The following is a 15,076-nucleotide window of genomic DNA, read 5'->3' on the forward strand; positions in this document are numbered from 1 at the left end:
TTTTTTTTTTTTTTTTTGCTCAAAAACTCATATTTTAAACATTGGTTTTGTTTAGATCCAACGGCCCTCTGTCAAGGTGTTCTCTCCTTCTCCTCCTAAACTTCCATGCATGGGTATTGGAAGAAGAGGTCTCTTCGGGATGAGGCCTCCAACCTACCCTGCGTACATTTTCCATGACCGGGAAGAAGTCGTGAAAGCCAGCATTCGTGATCCCTTGCAAATCATTAAAATAGTACGTGAAAATGAAAATCTTGGATTTCTTTATATGATCCCTGCAGTGCCGAGGTCTTCCATTGAGTATGATACATATAATCTAAAGTGAGTTCTCATTTATGAAGCAATTTATGTAACACAAAGTTACAAATAAGATTGTAAATACCATCCACAGTTTTTAAATTATTTTTTCAATTTTTTATTAGTACACATTTGTAGTACATAATGTTTATGTTCGCCTTACAGGATATGTACAGGTACTTAACAGTCTTCATTCTTTTCTGCTCTCTTCCCTGCCCTCTCTGTCTCTGGACCCTTGTCCCATCATTATGCATAACTGACTTGATATTGATGTTAACTATGACCAAAATAGTTTCACCATCCAATGATAAATGAATCCTAATCATTAATTTTAATCAATAATTTTAATCTTTTCCACATTTCTTTCCTTTATCTATTTGTAAAAACTATTTTACAGAGCAATATGCTGTTGTGCTTTTCATATATTTATGTAATGTTATGTCATCTTTTTAATCAGTACTACAAACATTTTGGTATTTTGTGATAGCTAAGAAAAGATGGCAATCTGTAAACAGTACATGTGTGATTTGTTTTACATGCCATTTCAGCCTTCCTTTACAGAGGATAAATAGGATTTTTAAAATAATATCAGCTTGACAACACAGATTAGTCAGACATACGCACATGCTTCCTCTCCATTGTTGCTTGACACACATTTGTCATTGACATAATTTGAAAGAGCCACACCCTAGTAAGTCTGTGGACTGCTTTGAAGTTCAGCACTGAGATGACAGTTGATTAGAAGATTTGGAGATCCTGTTGACTTTTCTCTGATACTTCGTTGTCTGACAGCATTTGTTAGACAGTCTTTGCTTGATAGTGATAATAGGTTAACTTTGCCACCAAATTCTTTGAGCTGCCTTTTCCATTTTCTACCCTCATTCTTCCTTATTTGAACACTGTAGTTTGATTAAGCCAGATGATACTGAACATAGGCTGAGGAAAAGCACTTAATTTAAATATAAAATGAGCCAGGCATGGGCGCATACTGCCTAGAATCCCAGCATGTGGGAGTCTGATGCAGGAGGATCGCTGTGAGTTCAAAGCCAGCCCAGGCTACACGTAGTGAATTCAAGGCCAATCTGAACTACGTACTGAGACAAGTGTAAAAACTTTTTTAAAAAACGTAGAATGATGATAGATTCATTGTAAATTAAGATCCTAAAAGATCTTAATAGGACTAGAATTTGTAGGAAAAAGATGCTGATAAAAATCATTTAGCCACATTTATTGAGGATGCCCTATGTAGCAGGAGCTGTTTATGGTGCTAGAGATACGTTAGTGAACCTTCCAGAGGATGCCCTCTGTAGCAGGAGCTGTTTATGGTGCTAGAGATACGTTAGTGAACCTTCCAGACCGGAATCTCTGCCTTCTTGGAGTTTACATCTTAGAAGAGGAAAACAGTAAAAAGACATGAGACATGAATAAATTATCTAACTGCTAAAATTTATTAGTATTACAGAAAAATAGAGTAGGGTAAGGGACATTGGGAGTGCAGGGTGAGAAGTCGTGAATTAACTGGGATGGTCTGTGTGGGCCTAAGTAGGAAGCTGGTAATTTGAACAGAGACTTGAAGGAGGAAGCATGAATTCTGTAGTGGTACAAGGAAGAGCATTCCAGGCAGATGGAAACCAAACACAGACATCCTGAGGCAGGAGGGTATCTGGCATGTTCAAAGAGCAAAGAACAGGGTGGTCCTGCTACAGTGGAGTGAATGAGAAATGGAACCAGGTCACACAGGGCATTTTTAATCACTGCAAGAAGTTTAGCTTGTCTGAGAAAAAATGGAACACCATTAAAGGATTTCCAGGAGAGGGGTGTCATGATCTGAATCACATTTTGAAAAAGATTGTTTTGGCTACTGTGCAGGGAATAATAGTCTTGGGGAGCAGGTGTTGCAAAAGGAAGAATAATTAAAGCCTTTCATTATTCAGGTGAAAAATGGACCAGGTGACAGTTAATGGTGAGATGGTGGGGAAATGTGTCTGGTTCTTGAAATGTGAAAAGAAAGCCCACCAGATCTTTTTATGGGCCATATGTAAGGTGGGCAACCAGAAAAGAGACGAGGATGACTTCAGTGATCTATTTGCACAAGAAGAAGAGCAGAATCACTGTTAACTGAGACTCAAAAGACTGGATGGACCAAGATTATTAGGGAAAATAGGCATTTGCGTTTGGAAATATTAATTTTGGGATGCCAAAGGGAGAAAAGAAATGGGGTGGTTATTGGGGTGGAATTGGGACTGAGAGAGAGATTTTCTTTTCAAAGATGAGAAAAATGGCCAGGGATTTATCTCAGTGGTTGGGTGGCCTGCCTTGCAAGCAACCCAAGTTCAATCCCCGGTACCAAAAAAAAAAAACAAAGATGAGAAAAATGGATAGTTATTTTTTTTTAAGATGAGAGAATTGATATAGAATTTAAAGCAGTTTTATATAAAAAGTTTTTAAAATAATACTTTAATATTTCCAGTTCCACATACTAACTTTTTTTGGTTTTTGACAGGGTCTCTCACTGTGTAGTTCAGGATGGCCTTGGACTCTTGGCCATCCTCCTGCCTCAGCCTCTCAAGGGCTTGGATTATAGGCATGTATCAGTATACCCAGCACTACCTTGTTATTTTTGAAAAATTGTTTTTTATCAGTTTTTGAAGAGGAAGTTATAGCTCTTAAGTGGAAACTAGTGGAAAAGTAGTTTACTTCCTGATCTTAAAATTACACTTCTTGCTTCATACATTAAAAATGTGTCTATGAGTCTGGGGATTTAGCTCAGTGGTGCCACCACCTGCCTCACAAGCACACGGTACTAAGTTTGATCCCAGTACCAAAACAAAAAAAGTTTTTGTCATCTTTTCTCATCATTCAGTAACCTAGAAAGCTATTTATGATATTTAATCCTCATAATACAAAGAGTCAAATTTTCCAGATATAAAATTGATTCTTGTTTATACCAGCACATGATAAAATGCTGAATAAGAGACTGAAAGTGTGTTTTGTCAAATTCTGGTGATTTACTGAATTTCTAAGCTAATGAGCACATCATCTAGAGCAGTTGAGTTGGTTTTCTGTTTATTTGTTCGTTATTTTTTGATTGATAGGAATGACGCTTGATTAAAATATGAAAAATCCCCTTTAAGAAGATACTGTTGAAATTATATTTTGTTATCACTATTGTATTTTTTTTACTTTGATGTTAAATTTTCCTCCCTACCTTGAACTTTGGCTTATCGCTCTGGTACACAACTACGCTGTGGATCATCTTACCCAGCAGTGGGGCATAATGCGTAATAACGCGTTACAGGCCGGGTCTAGGGCAAGTGAGAGAAAACATGGTGAAGGGATCAGGAGCTAGGGAGATCATAGGTGGCTTAGAGAAAAAAGACTTGGGCTGATCAAGACAAAGTATGTCTATTTTTTTAGGAAAAGACCTTGAACAAAAGTGATAGTAACTGGTGGCAGTCATGTGGTGTGGGGGAAGGCTGCTGGCTAGAGAGCTGGGTCATACCCCCACTCTAAGAGGACACCAGAGCAAGCCATCACATTTAATATGCCACAACAGTGATGCTTTAGTGGTGTTTACTCCACTCTAGACATTCCAAGGTCTTTTCATATATTTACTGCTCAGAATAATGCAGTTTTATAAATGCATGTTTTATAAATGAAGCACAAAATGGTTAAGTAATTTCCTTCAGGTCAAACAATAAGTAAGTGGCAGTCCAGTGACAGAAGCTGGCCTCTTCATCTGTATGTTCTACCTATATTTCAAGATGAAACCATTTGCATGCTAACTCTCACTGACAGCTCACACTAAACATTCAGCTGAGAAGAGAGAACCTTGTTGTTAATATTAAGATGTCATGATTTATATTTATTATTTTTAAATTATAAATTTACACAAAATCGATGCCAGAAAGGGATGAATATCCACAAAGTGGTTCTGATACTGAGTTTTTAAAAGTAACACAACTATGTGTTTAGGCCAACCTGAACTCTGTATCTCAATACTTTACTGCATCCTTGGATTTTTTAAAAATAGTTTAAAATATTTTCAATAAAATTACCTAAAAGTTTTTACACTATTAAGATCCACAACTCAATTAGCACACATAACAAACATTTATCTTTCCACTTATTCATTTTGGAGACATTTTTATTAAAGCTGAACATTACTAGATTTATAAGGCAAAACACAGTGATAAGGAAAAAAGATTAGAAGTTAGGAAACATAATGAGTATTATCTCAAACTTGGTTTTGTGAAACTATGGTAACCTGTTCTTTTGACAAATTTTATTATTTGTATGTAAATGCTATCAAATTCATCAGTGATATCAACACTTTTTCCTAAAATATCCATCCCACCCAGAAAAGAATTTGATCTTTTAAAATCACTTGAAAGAATAAAATATGACAAGATCCTATTTTTACATTAGTGTCAGGTAAGAAACACACAAACAATACTAACATCCAAATGAATTGTTATAACAAAATTGAAGTTTCACCAACTTATGTGAAAAATGTTTTCAACTTGGAACCTGAAAAATAAAGAAAAATCAATGATATTAATAGTACAACCACAGGTTAGAAAACAGATTATCACAATTCAGGATATTTTTAAACTTTTACTGAAAAATATTTATCATCATATGTCAGTGAACCTACTGAATCCAAACATTAGTAACTGCTAGAAGACAGAACTATTTTGAAGCTGTTGTAGAAGGAACTGCGTGTAAATTACACACAGAGACGCAGAAGTGGGTAAAAAAAAAAGTTTACTTTGCTAGCAAAGTGTGGGCCTGCTCCAAGTGCTGTGCCAAATAACCAGTTACAATCTGGGCTGGGTTACAATCTCTTTTTTATAGGAGTTTTACAATCATGACCTCATTTTAGGTAGCCCGATAAGACATTCCAGTTCCCACAGTTCCCATCACAAATCATGGTCACAAGACAGTTCAATGTTAACCCAAATGTTGCATTCTCTTTCAGAATTTTTATCTTTAGCCATTCCAGACCACAAGAGTGGGGGTCAAAGTTAGGAAAGCAGGACTGCTGACATTTTTTATCTTAACTCCTGTATAGTCATATGATTTAGAAAAAGTTTTAGGGCTTAGGGCCTGGTGACTGTTATCTTAGCTTGAACATCTGGTCTCATCTTGGCATGTGGCTAAGCACCTCCAGCACCTGTTAATTTTAAACTGGGGCTACGTGCCTTTAAATTTAAGGGTGAAACCTCTGGTATTTTGTTCTGAGAAACAAGCAAGGCAAAGCAAATTACAGAAGTGAAAGACAGCGGTTAATTTATATTTCCTTAACATTTTGTAGGTTTTAGACTACTTACAAATGTTCTCTCTATCAAAGTCTCAAAGTAAGATGTTGTAATAACTTTGTTTTGAAGAGAAAAAAATGGGGAGGAGAGGAAGGGGTGAAGGGAGGGCAGGGACAAGAGTAAGAAATGAGAACCAAGACCTGTCATGTAAAGGCAAAGATCCCAATAATGAATGTAACTGTACTGTATACCTAGAATGTACCAATAAACTCAAAGAGAGAAAAAAATATTCAAGACAAATGAAATATTATGGGAATATTCTTAAAATGAATATCATCTAGACTTTATTCTGACAACCCTGAGATTCAAGTAGCACATTATTTATTCATAGAGGAAATTCTATATGTAAATATTTCCCTGCAGTTATGAATTACAAAGTAATACTGTGAAAGTGGTGACTATGATACAATCCAAACCACCACATAACCATCTGTTTTCAGCTTTTTACAAAGAAACACAAGCAGAACATCACTATTTGTTGTTTACAAAGAAAAAATTTTTGCCAGGAGTCAAAAAATATTTTGCAAATGATTAAACTTTGCATATTAATTGAAGGATAGCTTTAAGTTAAGTACTTAACTGGTATTTGAGCACCTGAATGAAATGAAAAAATTTCAAGTGTTGCCAGAAAATATACTAACACCTTCTGACAAGAATTAGGAATTCAAATCAAAATTTTAGCTTTGGTGATTGCCAAGTTCCTCTGGTGATTTTTTAGTCACTTATGAACAGTATCTGTTTGTGTTTGAGATAATGCCTCACTGTTGTGAAATATAGAAGTTTAATTCAAAGAAATAAAAGAAACAACTTTCACAAGTTTTACAGTTTAAAAATTGAGGCTACCTTACATTTTCAAGAGAAATTATCCAAATTCTGGTTAATGGAAAAGGAAATTTCCAGTGGTCAGAGACAAAGTAATAGGTCATTTATCATTTGTTGCCTCCTATTTTTATTAAACTTTTTCAGCAATAGTGAATACCAAGCATTTGAATGACTAAGTCATCCCATGTTCATTAGAAATCCAGGTAACTGCTTCAAAAACGTTATGGTCACAGCTTTTGTTGCTTATGAGCTAGATTGCATTTGCAACTTTTATCAGATTGAATATTGAATATGTCCCTTATGCTTTGTGTTTTAGCTTTTATTATGTAATATAAAGAAATTATAATTAATGTCTTTACCAAATCTCTGTAGTTATAAAAGTTACATTACTTGATAGGTGTTTTATAACATGCAGAGCTTGGCAAGCATTGATGGAAATGAATATAGATATTTTATGTCCTGTGCAGCTCTCTTCTCCTGGTAACCTAATAAGAGTAATATGGTTTCTAAATAACACTGCTTATGACAAAAGTGACTCCAACTAGCAAATTATATCTTCTTTAGGAGGAACTAAAATGAATTGTAAATACCTGTTAGGGAGTCACAGCTTTGGATCCCATAATGCCGAAACTCTTTCTGGGCATGTTCTTTATAAGGTTCTGAAATCTGTGCTTATGGAGTTATAGCAAGAGATATTGGTTCCTCTGAATATTAAAACTTTAAGCCAAGGTAGATTCCACACCCAGCCATGTCGATCCCATCCCCTAGCAGGTGAGTTGTCACATGAAGAAAGGATAGTGTCTGTTAGAGCAAGCACCATAAGAATCCCCAGAGAAGGAATGTCTCTAATTATGAGGAGTAGTTCCTGTCCTGTGTCCTTCTCAGTAGACAGATGCCAAATCTATTCTGTGAACATCTTGTGAGTTTAAACACCTAGTTTAATCAAAAAGACCACTGCTTGGGCAATATTTAAGTGTTTTGGGGGGCACTGGTATAAAAAGAGCTTCTGTGGGTGTTGGATAATTCCCTCCCTATTAGATGACGGGTTTTTCTCCATATCTGTGTAACCCCTCCCTCTCACTATTTCAATTATGTAAGTCCAAGTCTTGTTTTGTTCAGTTCTGTTCACTAAAGTGTAAACTTAGGTTATGTTGATAAGGAGCGTGGTTGCCTCTATTCAGCCACTATGAGGTAATAAGCCTTTATAATATAAGTAGGTGAATACTGCAACACAGAATTACCAACACCAACTCTTTGTGAATACCAAACATGGTCCTAAATATTTCATATGTATTAACTCATTTAACCTTCATATCAATTACACTCTATAGTATAGGTAGAATTTACATATCTTTTTGCAAATAATGAAATATTTGAGACATCAGGTTGGTATTTCAATCAAGTTTGCACAGCTAATGAGTCAAACAGTTGGACTTTAGACCCCAACTCTCATTTACTGTGCCTAATGTACTGAAAGTGATGACCGTTCCTGCCATTTGTACTAGATGTTGTACTTAGTGTTCATATGCATTATTTTATCCTCATAGGAACCATATTAGAAAGGCATTATCCACAGTTGAAAGAGAAAATCTAGGTACACATATATTAAAGATTTTGCTATTTGATATTACTTTGTTATTTTTCAGATAGGAAATTCAGAATAATGTCTGATACTCAAATCTCCCAATTGTATGATTTAATACTCTGTGCAGTGTCAGTTTTAAAGCTATTAGAATTTAATGGGTAGGTCAGATTGTGTGACAGTTAATTTTGATTGTCAGTTTGATTGGCTTGAGAGATACCTAAGAGTTTAGTAAAGCACATTTCTGGATATGTCTGGATAGATAATGGGTGCATGACCTTTGGGGTTTCTATCTAGTCCCTGGTCCCTTCCTCTCTAGTCCTTCCCCTCTTCTCTGGTTCCTGGCTGCCATGAGGTGAGCAGCTTTCCTCCACCATGCCTTTTCTGTTGTGATGTTTCTGCCTTGCAGCCGGCTGGCCGTGGGCTGAAGCCCCTGAAACTGTTAGCCAAAAGAAGTCTTTTCTCCTTTAATTTGCATAATTAAATACTGTATTTTGTCCCAGTAATCAAATAATAAAGATTGTATGGCAGATCCTTCTCCATATACCAAGCATGTATAAGGTCCATGGAAAGCCAGGAAATATATAATTTCTAGACACATTAGGCCTAACTTTTGTTAATAAATAAAGAGTGAAAAAAATATGTTTTGTGGTTATGTGAACTGGAATTTTCTTAAAAGGAGCATTCTGGTTTCCATTGTGAAGTTATATTTTAAAAGACTCTACAGTGAGATAAATGTATTATATCATAAAGAACAGATAATTTTGAAGCCATATTATCAGAAACCTCACCAGGTTACCTAATGCTGTGACAGTTTTCTTAGGCTAAGTTTATAAAAGTATTTAAATCTGGTAAGCCAAATTTTGGTTGGTAGATAGACATTCTATAGGCCCTTTGCACTGGAATTATCAAAAATTCTTAGATCCAGATTGTCTTCCTATTCTTCTTTCAAATGCACACACACATACTACATGCACTCTTTCTGACACTGCGCTGGATCTATGACAATTTAGTGAATGATCTTTTCATTTCACAAGAAGAGTTGAGTAACTTAGTGCACTAGTTCTCTATCTTTACCCCAACTTCAGTAATTTATTTCATTGGTTTATGGCAGAGCTAGAGCAACAAGTATGGCTTTTAAAATTCACCAGGTGATTCTAATATTCAACCAGAGTTGCTCACCATGTACCGACAGCAGCAATTTCTCAAAAAAGACAGAGGAATTATTAAAATGCATAGTGTTAAGCCCCCAAGTGTCTATAGGTTGAGCGGGGACCTAGGAACCTATAATACCTACCGGATACTGATATTTCTCCTCCAAAGAGACCATTGTCTCAAGAGTACTTTCTTACTGTGAAACTTAGAGGTCTCCTCTTGTGTTTCTATTTAATTTCTATGTTAAAAGGTATTCTCATTGGATAATTTATTATCTTTGGTTAATCAAACCATAAATAAATGAAGCATTTCTCTTCCCCAGTATAGGTTAGCTCTAGAACCATATTGACTCATGATTTTCAATGTCATCAAATAGATTAAGGTTGATCAGTGCAAATCTTAGATAATTGCTGTTTCTTTCCAGATGCTTGACTACTTTCCTCAAATGAATGTGTTCAAATCATGACAAAACTGTAGGATAATGAGGAGAACTTTCAGGGGAACACAACACTTATCTAATTCAGCCCACTATCTCAAAGCAAGTAAAAATTGCTCTCTTGCTTCTAGAAATGAGGAGCTAGAAAGAGGTGGAAGGAAGAAAAAAAGGGTAAACAAAGACAATTGTATGCATTTAAGCATAAGCTTCAATGAACTTGACAAAGAAAACAGCCTGATTAAAATGGGTGATTTGTGTAACAGAGAAAGAACTAATGTGAAACAGGAGACAAATAATTATATGTTGGAACATGAGAAATAGAAGGCTATCCAAAGATCTTAGGAAAAGTCACATGAAGTAGGCCATATTGGTCTGGTGGACTGGTTTAAAATGAGCAAAAGCATTTTCCACCACTGCAGGTATAATGCAGCTGCTGCTCGAAATAACTGATCACGCTGAGGTTTTGTTGTGTTCAAAAAGTAAAAGAATTAACTCTAGAAGAATTTTGTTTTAGAAATTTGAGTTGTGTCTGAAATGAAAAATAACAGGACACTTATGACTTAACACAACAGCCATTTTCTCACTCCATGGGGTTTTCTCGAGCTAAGACACATATACTTAGAGAACTTAATAGAAGGCCTGAAGGTTAACTATCATTTTAGATTAACAAAAAGAGGTTCTACAGTAAAATCATCTGACAAGGTATCCATTCATTCTTCAGCGAACAAGAAGATCACTTCAGATGTCCCCCACCCCACTACAAGATAATAAAGCATAGTTAAATTGGCTATCCCATTTCCACTCTGATCTTCAGAATTTCTTTCCTTTTAGTTTTGGGTTTGAATTGCTTTTGTTTTGTTATGATCATAAGATTCATCATTAGGTTGTTTATTGGGGATAGTTCTGTTTTTCTAATGTACTCACAGTTATAAACTTTTCAGTTAGATCTGCTTTATTGTGTCCCACAGATTCTGATAGGTTTTATACCAATGTCATTTCATTCTAGGAATCTACAAAATTTCTTGTCTGATTTCTTGTATGACAAATGATCATGCAAAAGCATATTATTCAATCTCCATGTGTTTGTATAGTTTCTGTGGTTTCTTTTGCTTTTGATTTTTTGTTTCATTTCATTATTATCTGATAGGATGCAAGATACTACTTCAATTGCTTCGTATTTACTGACACCTGCCTAATGGCCTAAAATATGGTCTGTTTTGGAGAAAGTTTTATGGGCTGTTAAGAAGAATGTATATTCTGTTTTTGGTCTGGTGAAGTCTAGATATCTGGTCTGGAAAAACTCTAGGTAACTGTTAAGTCCATTTGTTCTATGGTGAAGTTTAACTCTAATATTTCTTTGTTGATATTTTGTCTGGTTTGTCTTTTTATGAGAGTGAAGTACGGAAGTGCTCCAGTGTGGAGTATTGCTTTCCATATATCCTTTTATGTTAAGTAGTTTTTCTTTTATAAAATTGGATGTGCTGAAAATTGATGCATATATACTTAAAACTGTTATTTCTTCTTGGTAAATATTCCCTTTACCAAAATGTAGTGACTTTTGTTTGGCTAGTTTTGGTTTGAAGTCAACTTTGTCAGAAATTAGAATAGCTACTCCTGCTTGCCTTCTGGCTCTGGTTTCATGAAGTAACTTGTTTCCATCGTTTCTCTTTCAATAATATATTTGCCTTTAGGGGTTAGATCTGTATCTTGAGGCCATATAAAGTTGACAATGCCTGACATTTCCCCAAGACATTTCTGATGAAACTTAATTAGAACACAAACAAAAGGTCAGATGGTGGGGTCAAGTTAAACCAAAGCAGATTGCAGCAGCACTGCAGGAGAGCTCATTGTCAGTCCCTCTTCCACTCAAATATAAATATATATAATTTTTCTTCTTATTAAATTTTCTTAAAGCAAAAAATAGAAGGTAAAACTAAAAATGATTTATGCCAGTGGTCCTTAGTTTTTTGATTAACAGACCCAAAACTTATGAAAAATTTGTTTAATCCCTTCAAAATTGATCACGCACATGTACATGATTTTATGTACAAGTGTTTTGGGTATTTCACAGATGGCCTGAAGCCTATTCTAAAGAGCCATGGATTCCTGGTTCCAAACACAGAGCTAAGAACTGGAAGGGAATATAGGCATGGGAAGCAGTTAATTAGGTACTAGTATTAGTATGCAATCTTAGTGCCTTATATACACCATTTGAAACAATTTGAGGTTTAATTTTTGCACTTAATCTTTATCTCATTATTCTAAGGCTTAAAATATAAGCTCTTTGTCAATGTGATTTTCCTAAATCTCTAAGTATATTTTAATCAGGTGTTATATCATACTTAACACTTGTTCTATTAATTTTAAATTGCACATAACATTTCAGTGTTATAGCTAAAGTTACAGAAAATATCTTGGTTCTGGAAATAAATTCTTGTTTAAATAATTTTTACAAGATTAGCCCTTTCTGTTCTCATTATTTATTTCTTGTACCCCTGTTCCTGTTTTCATATCTTTCTTGCCTTTCTTCTTTACTCAATCTATTTTCTGCTATGCATACATTTAAGGAGTGCCACTGGTGATGGTTCGCAAAGAGGTAATCTTGAACTAAATAGTTACTTAATAATAATTATTTTATGTGTATTGAATTGAATATATATTTTAGCTTAATTTGGATCTTGTTTCTAATTTATGTAATTCATATTTTCTTTCATCTTTCTCATAATTCTGTCAATACTGGTTAGCTTAAAACTCTTAGGCTATTAAATTTGAATAAAAAAAATTTAGATTAGGCTGTCTATAGTAAATATGCTTTATTATAAAAATTATATCACTTTATGGGCCAGGGATTTAGCTCAGCAGTTTGGTGGCCTGCCTTGCAAGCGCAAGGACCCGAATTCAATCCCCGGTACCAAAAAAAAAAAAAAAAATTATATCACTGTAATTAATGACCCAGCATATTGCCTAGGTTGTGAAATCCTTAAAATAGGCTCAAGTCTTGTTTAAAACCAGCATCCCCTCCTTTTCTTGAAGAATTTACTCAATTGGAAAATATAGTAATTGGTTTAGAATTTTTAAAGTTTAAATAGTATTTGTCTTCAAAAATGTATCTCTTTGCCACCAAACAGTACTTCAATTGCCAGGGATTGAGCTCAGTGGTTCTGCCACCTGCTTTGCAAGTGCAAGAACCAGAGTTCGATCCCCGGTACAAAAAAAACCATATACTTCAATTGCTTAATTTGGATCAAATAATTCATTCGTCTCCATTTTTATTTGTTCATAGAGTTGTAAGTTATGAAAACATCAACAAAAATGACTACTACACTATTAGCCAAAGGGCAGTGACACACGTTTACAATGATGATATTGAATTTATTGAAATTGATCGATGGGAACAGGAATATCTCTATCACAGAGAACTCACTAAGATCCCTATATTTTCACTGTTCCGGAAATGGAAGGCTTTTAGTGTGTGGAAGAAGAATGTTCGCTCCAAGAAAATCACTGCATGTCGAAATTCTCTACAAAAGAATTTGTTCATTGTTAATCCTGTATGTATTTTTTTCATATTTTAATAGAATTACAGAAAAAGAAAGTGTTGGTATAGACTGTCCCTGAAATAGAATTCAAAAGTTTCATCTTGTCTACCATTTAGGACTCTGGCAATCTAGCGGAGTTTCTGAATTTTCAACTAGGGTTGCAGAAGTGTAGAAGACCTTGCACAGCTCCCCTTTAATTAGAAGTAACCTAAGGTTTTTGTGATTTCCTTTGTTGTTGATCATTTTTAAACACATTGGGTGGCAGCCCTATTACCTCTCCTTTCATCTTTGAGATACTCGGGACTTTATGGTCCAGAATAATGTGAGACATGTTTTCATTGACCAGAAGAGGTACATGGTTTCAGACAGCAGGGGAAGATTTTCACTTTTACTTTGGATGATGGGGGGATCATAAAAAATGAACAGTTCAAAGGATGGATGCACAGCCATATTTAAGCTCTACCCATTTAATTTCAACTTGCAGTAGAAGATTTCTACTTGGTTCCTTGGAAGGAACTGAAATTAACATTACTGTCATGCTCAGAGAACTGTGTCTTTCACTATTTCTATGACACTGAGGTACAACCTTCCAAGTCTAAAGCTCAAATTTACTATTTACTGGTCATTTCCTTTATGTTGCTATGGTAACCTAAAAGACATCAATATTTCAGTCATAAAAGAACATTCAAGGACCATGGTTAACATAGATATTAGTGCAAAACAGATATGTAATATATACCACCTCATGTCATCCATACCACTGAGCCTCTGGGCTGTAAAAAAAGTCTAGTCCTTCTTGACATCAAATGCAACCCTTTGAGCTCTAATTTTATTAAGGATCTCTATCAGTCATTTGAAACTATATTACTATATTTTATATTTCACCTTGTCTTGAAGGCTAGTTACCATTAATTGTTACTAAATATACAAAAATAATTCTTACTGAATTTGTCTTTAAAGTTTCCTCTCTCAGTCCTCAATTCTTGTTCTCTTGTTTTCTGTGCTAAAAGTTGTTTTCTCTGTCCACTCTTCATACCAGTGTTGTTTTAGCCTTAATGGTATTCCCCTTTAAATTTGGTCCCAGCAGACTACAAATTTCTCATCCTTTCAAGGTAGGATTGGCCTAAATAACAGACCCATTATGGGAGTTTTAAATTTTTAGATTCTAACCCACAAATTTACCACAAATCCTATATTTACATATAGTTAATTAGCAAGAGTGGCCAATCCCTGTAGATGAAGTTGAAGGAACAAATAATGGAGTTGTATTTGAAATTTTTATTTTTAAAATAACTAATCTATCTCCACATTTCCTTAAAACAACTTTATGGATATATAATTTGTGTGCTACATAATTCACCCATCTAAAGTAAACAGTTCAGTGATTTTTAGTGTATTTATAGACTTGATCAATAATCACTACAGTCATTTTTTTAACATATTTATCATTCCAAAAAGAAACTCCAATACTCATTAATGTTTATTCTGTATTTTTTCCCAACTGTTTTATCTTCCCCAGTTACAGACATTTAGTAATCTACATTATGTCTCTATGTAGATTTGCCTATTCTGTACATTTCTTATAGATGAAACTACATAGTATTTGGACCCATTTTAACTGTCATTTTTCTACTCAACATAATGTTTCCAAGATTTATGTTGTAGGGCCAAGGATTTAGCTCATTGCTGTTGCCACCTGCCTCACAAGCACAAGGTCCTGAGTAGACATTTAGTAATCTACATTATGTCTCTATGTAGATTTGCCTATTCTGTACATTTCTTATAGATGAAACTACATAGTATTTGGACCCATTTTAACTGTCATTTTTCTACTCAACATAATGTTTCCAAGATTTATGTTGTAGGGCCAAGGATTTAGCTCATTGCTGTTGCCACCTGCCTCACAAGCACAAGGTCCTGAGTGCAA

General features: G+C 34.8%; 1 protein-coding gene across 1 annotated transcript in view; it reads left to right on the forward strand.

Moving 5' to 3' along the window:
* The window catches only part of Dnah6 (dynein axonemal heavy chain 6), a 205,335-nt gene that overhangs the window by 9,179 nt on the left and 181,080 nt on the right, over positions 1–15,076 (forward strand). The window contains exons 4-5 of the mRNA XM_010635241.2: positions 56–318; positions 12,894–13,161. Of these exons, the coding sequence (XP_010633543.1) occupies positions 56–318; positions 12,894–13,161 (531 nt within the window). The remainder of the gene's footprint in view (positions 1–55; positions 319–12,893; positions 13,162–15,076) is intronic.

The sequence above is a fragment of the Fukomys damarensis genome, unplaced genomic scaffold (genome assembly GCF_012274545.1).
Source record: "Fukomys damarensis isolate Sample0158 unplaced genomic scaffold, DMR_v1.0_HiC HiC_scaffold_2, whole genome shotgun sequence".
NCBI classification, from domain to species: domain Eukaryota; kingdom Metazoa; phylum Chordata; class Mammalia; order Rodentia; family Bathyergidae; genus Fukomys; species Fukomys damarensis.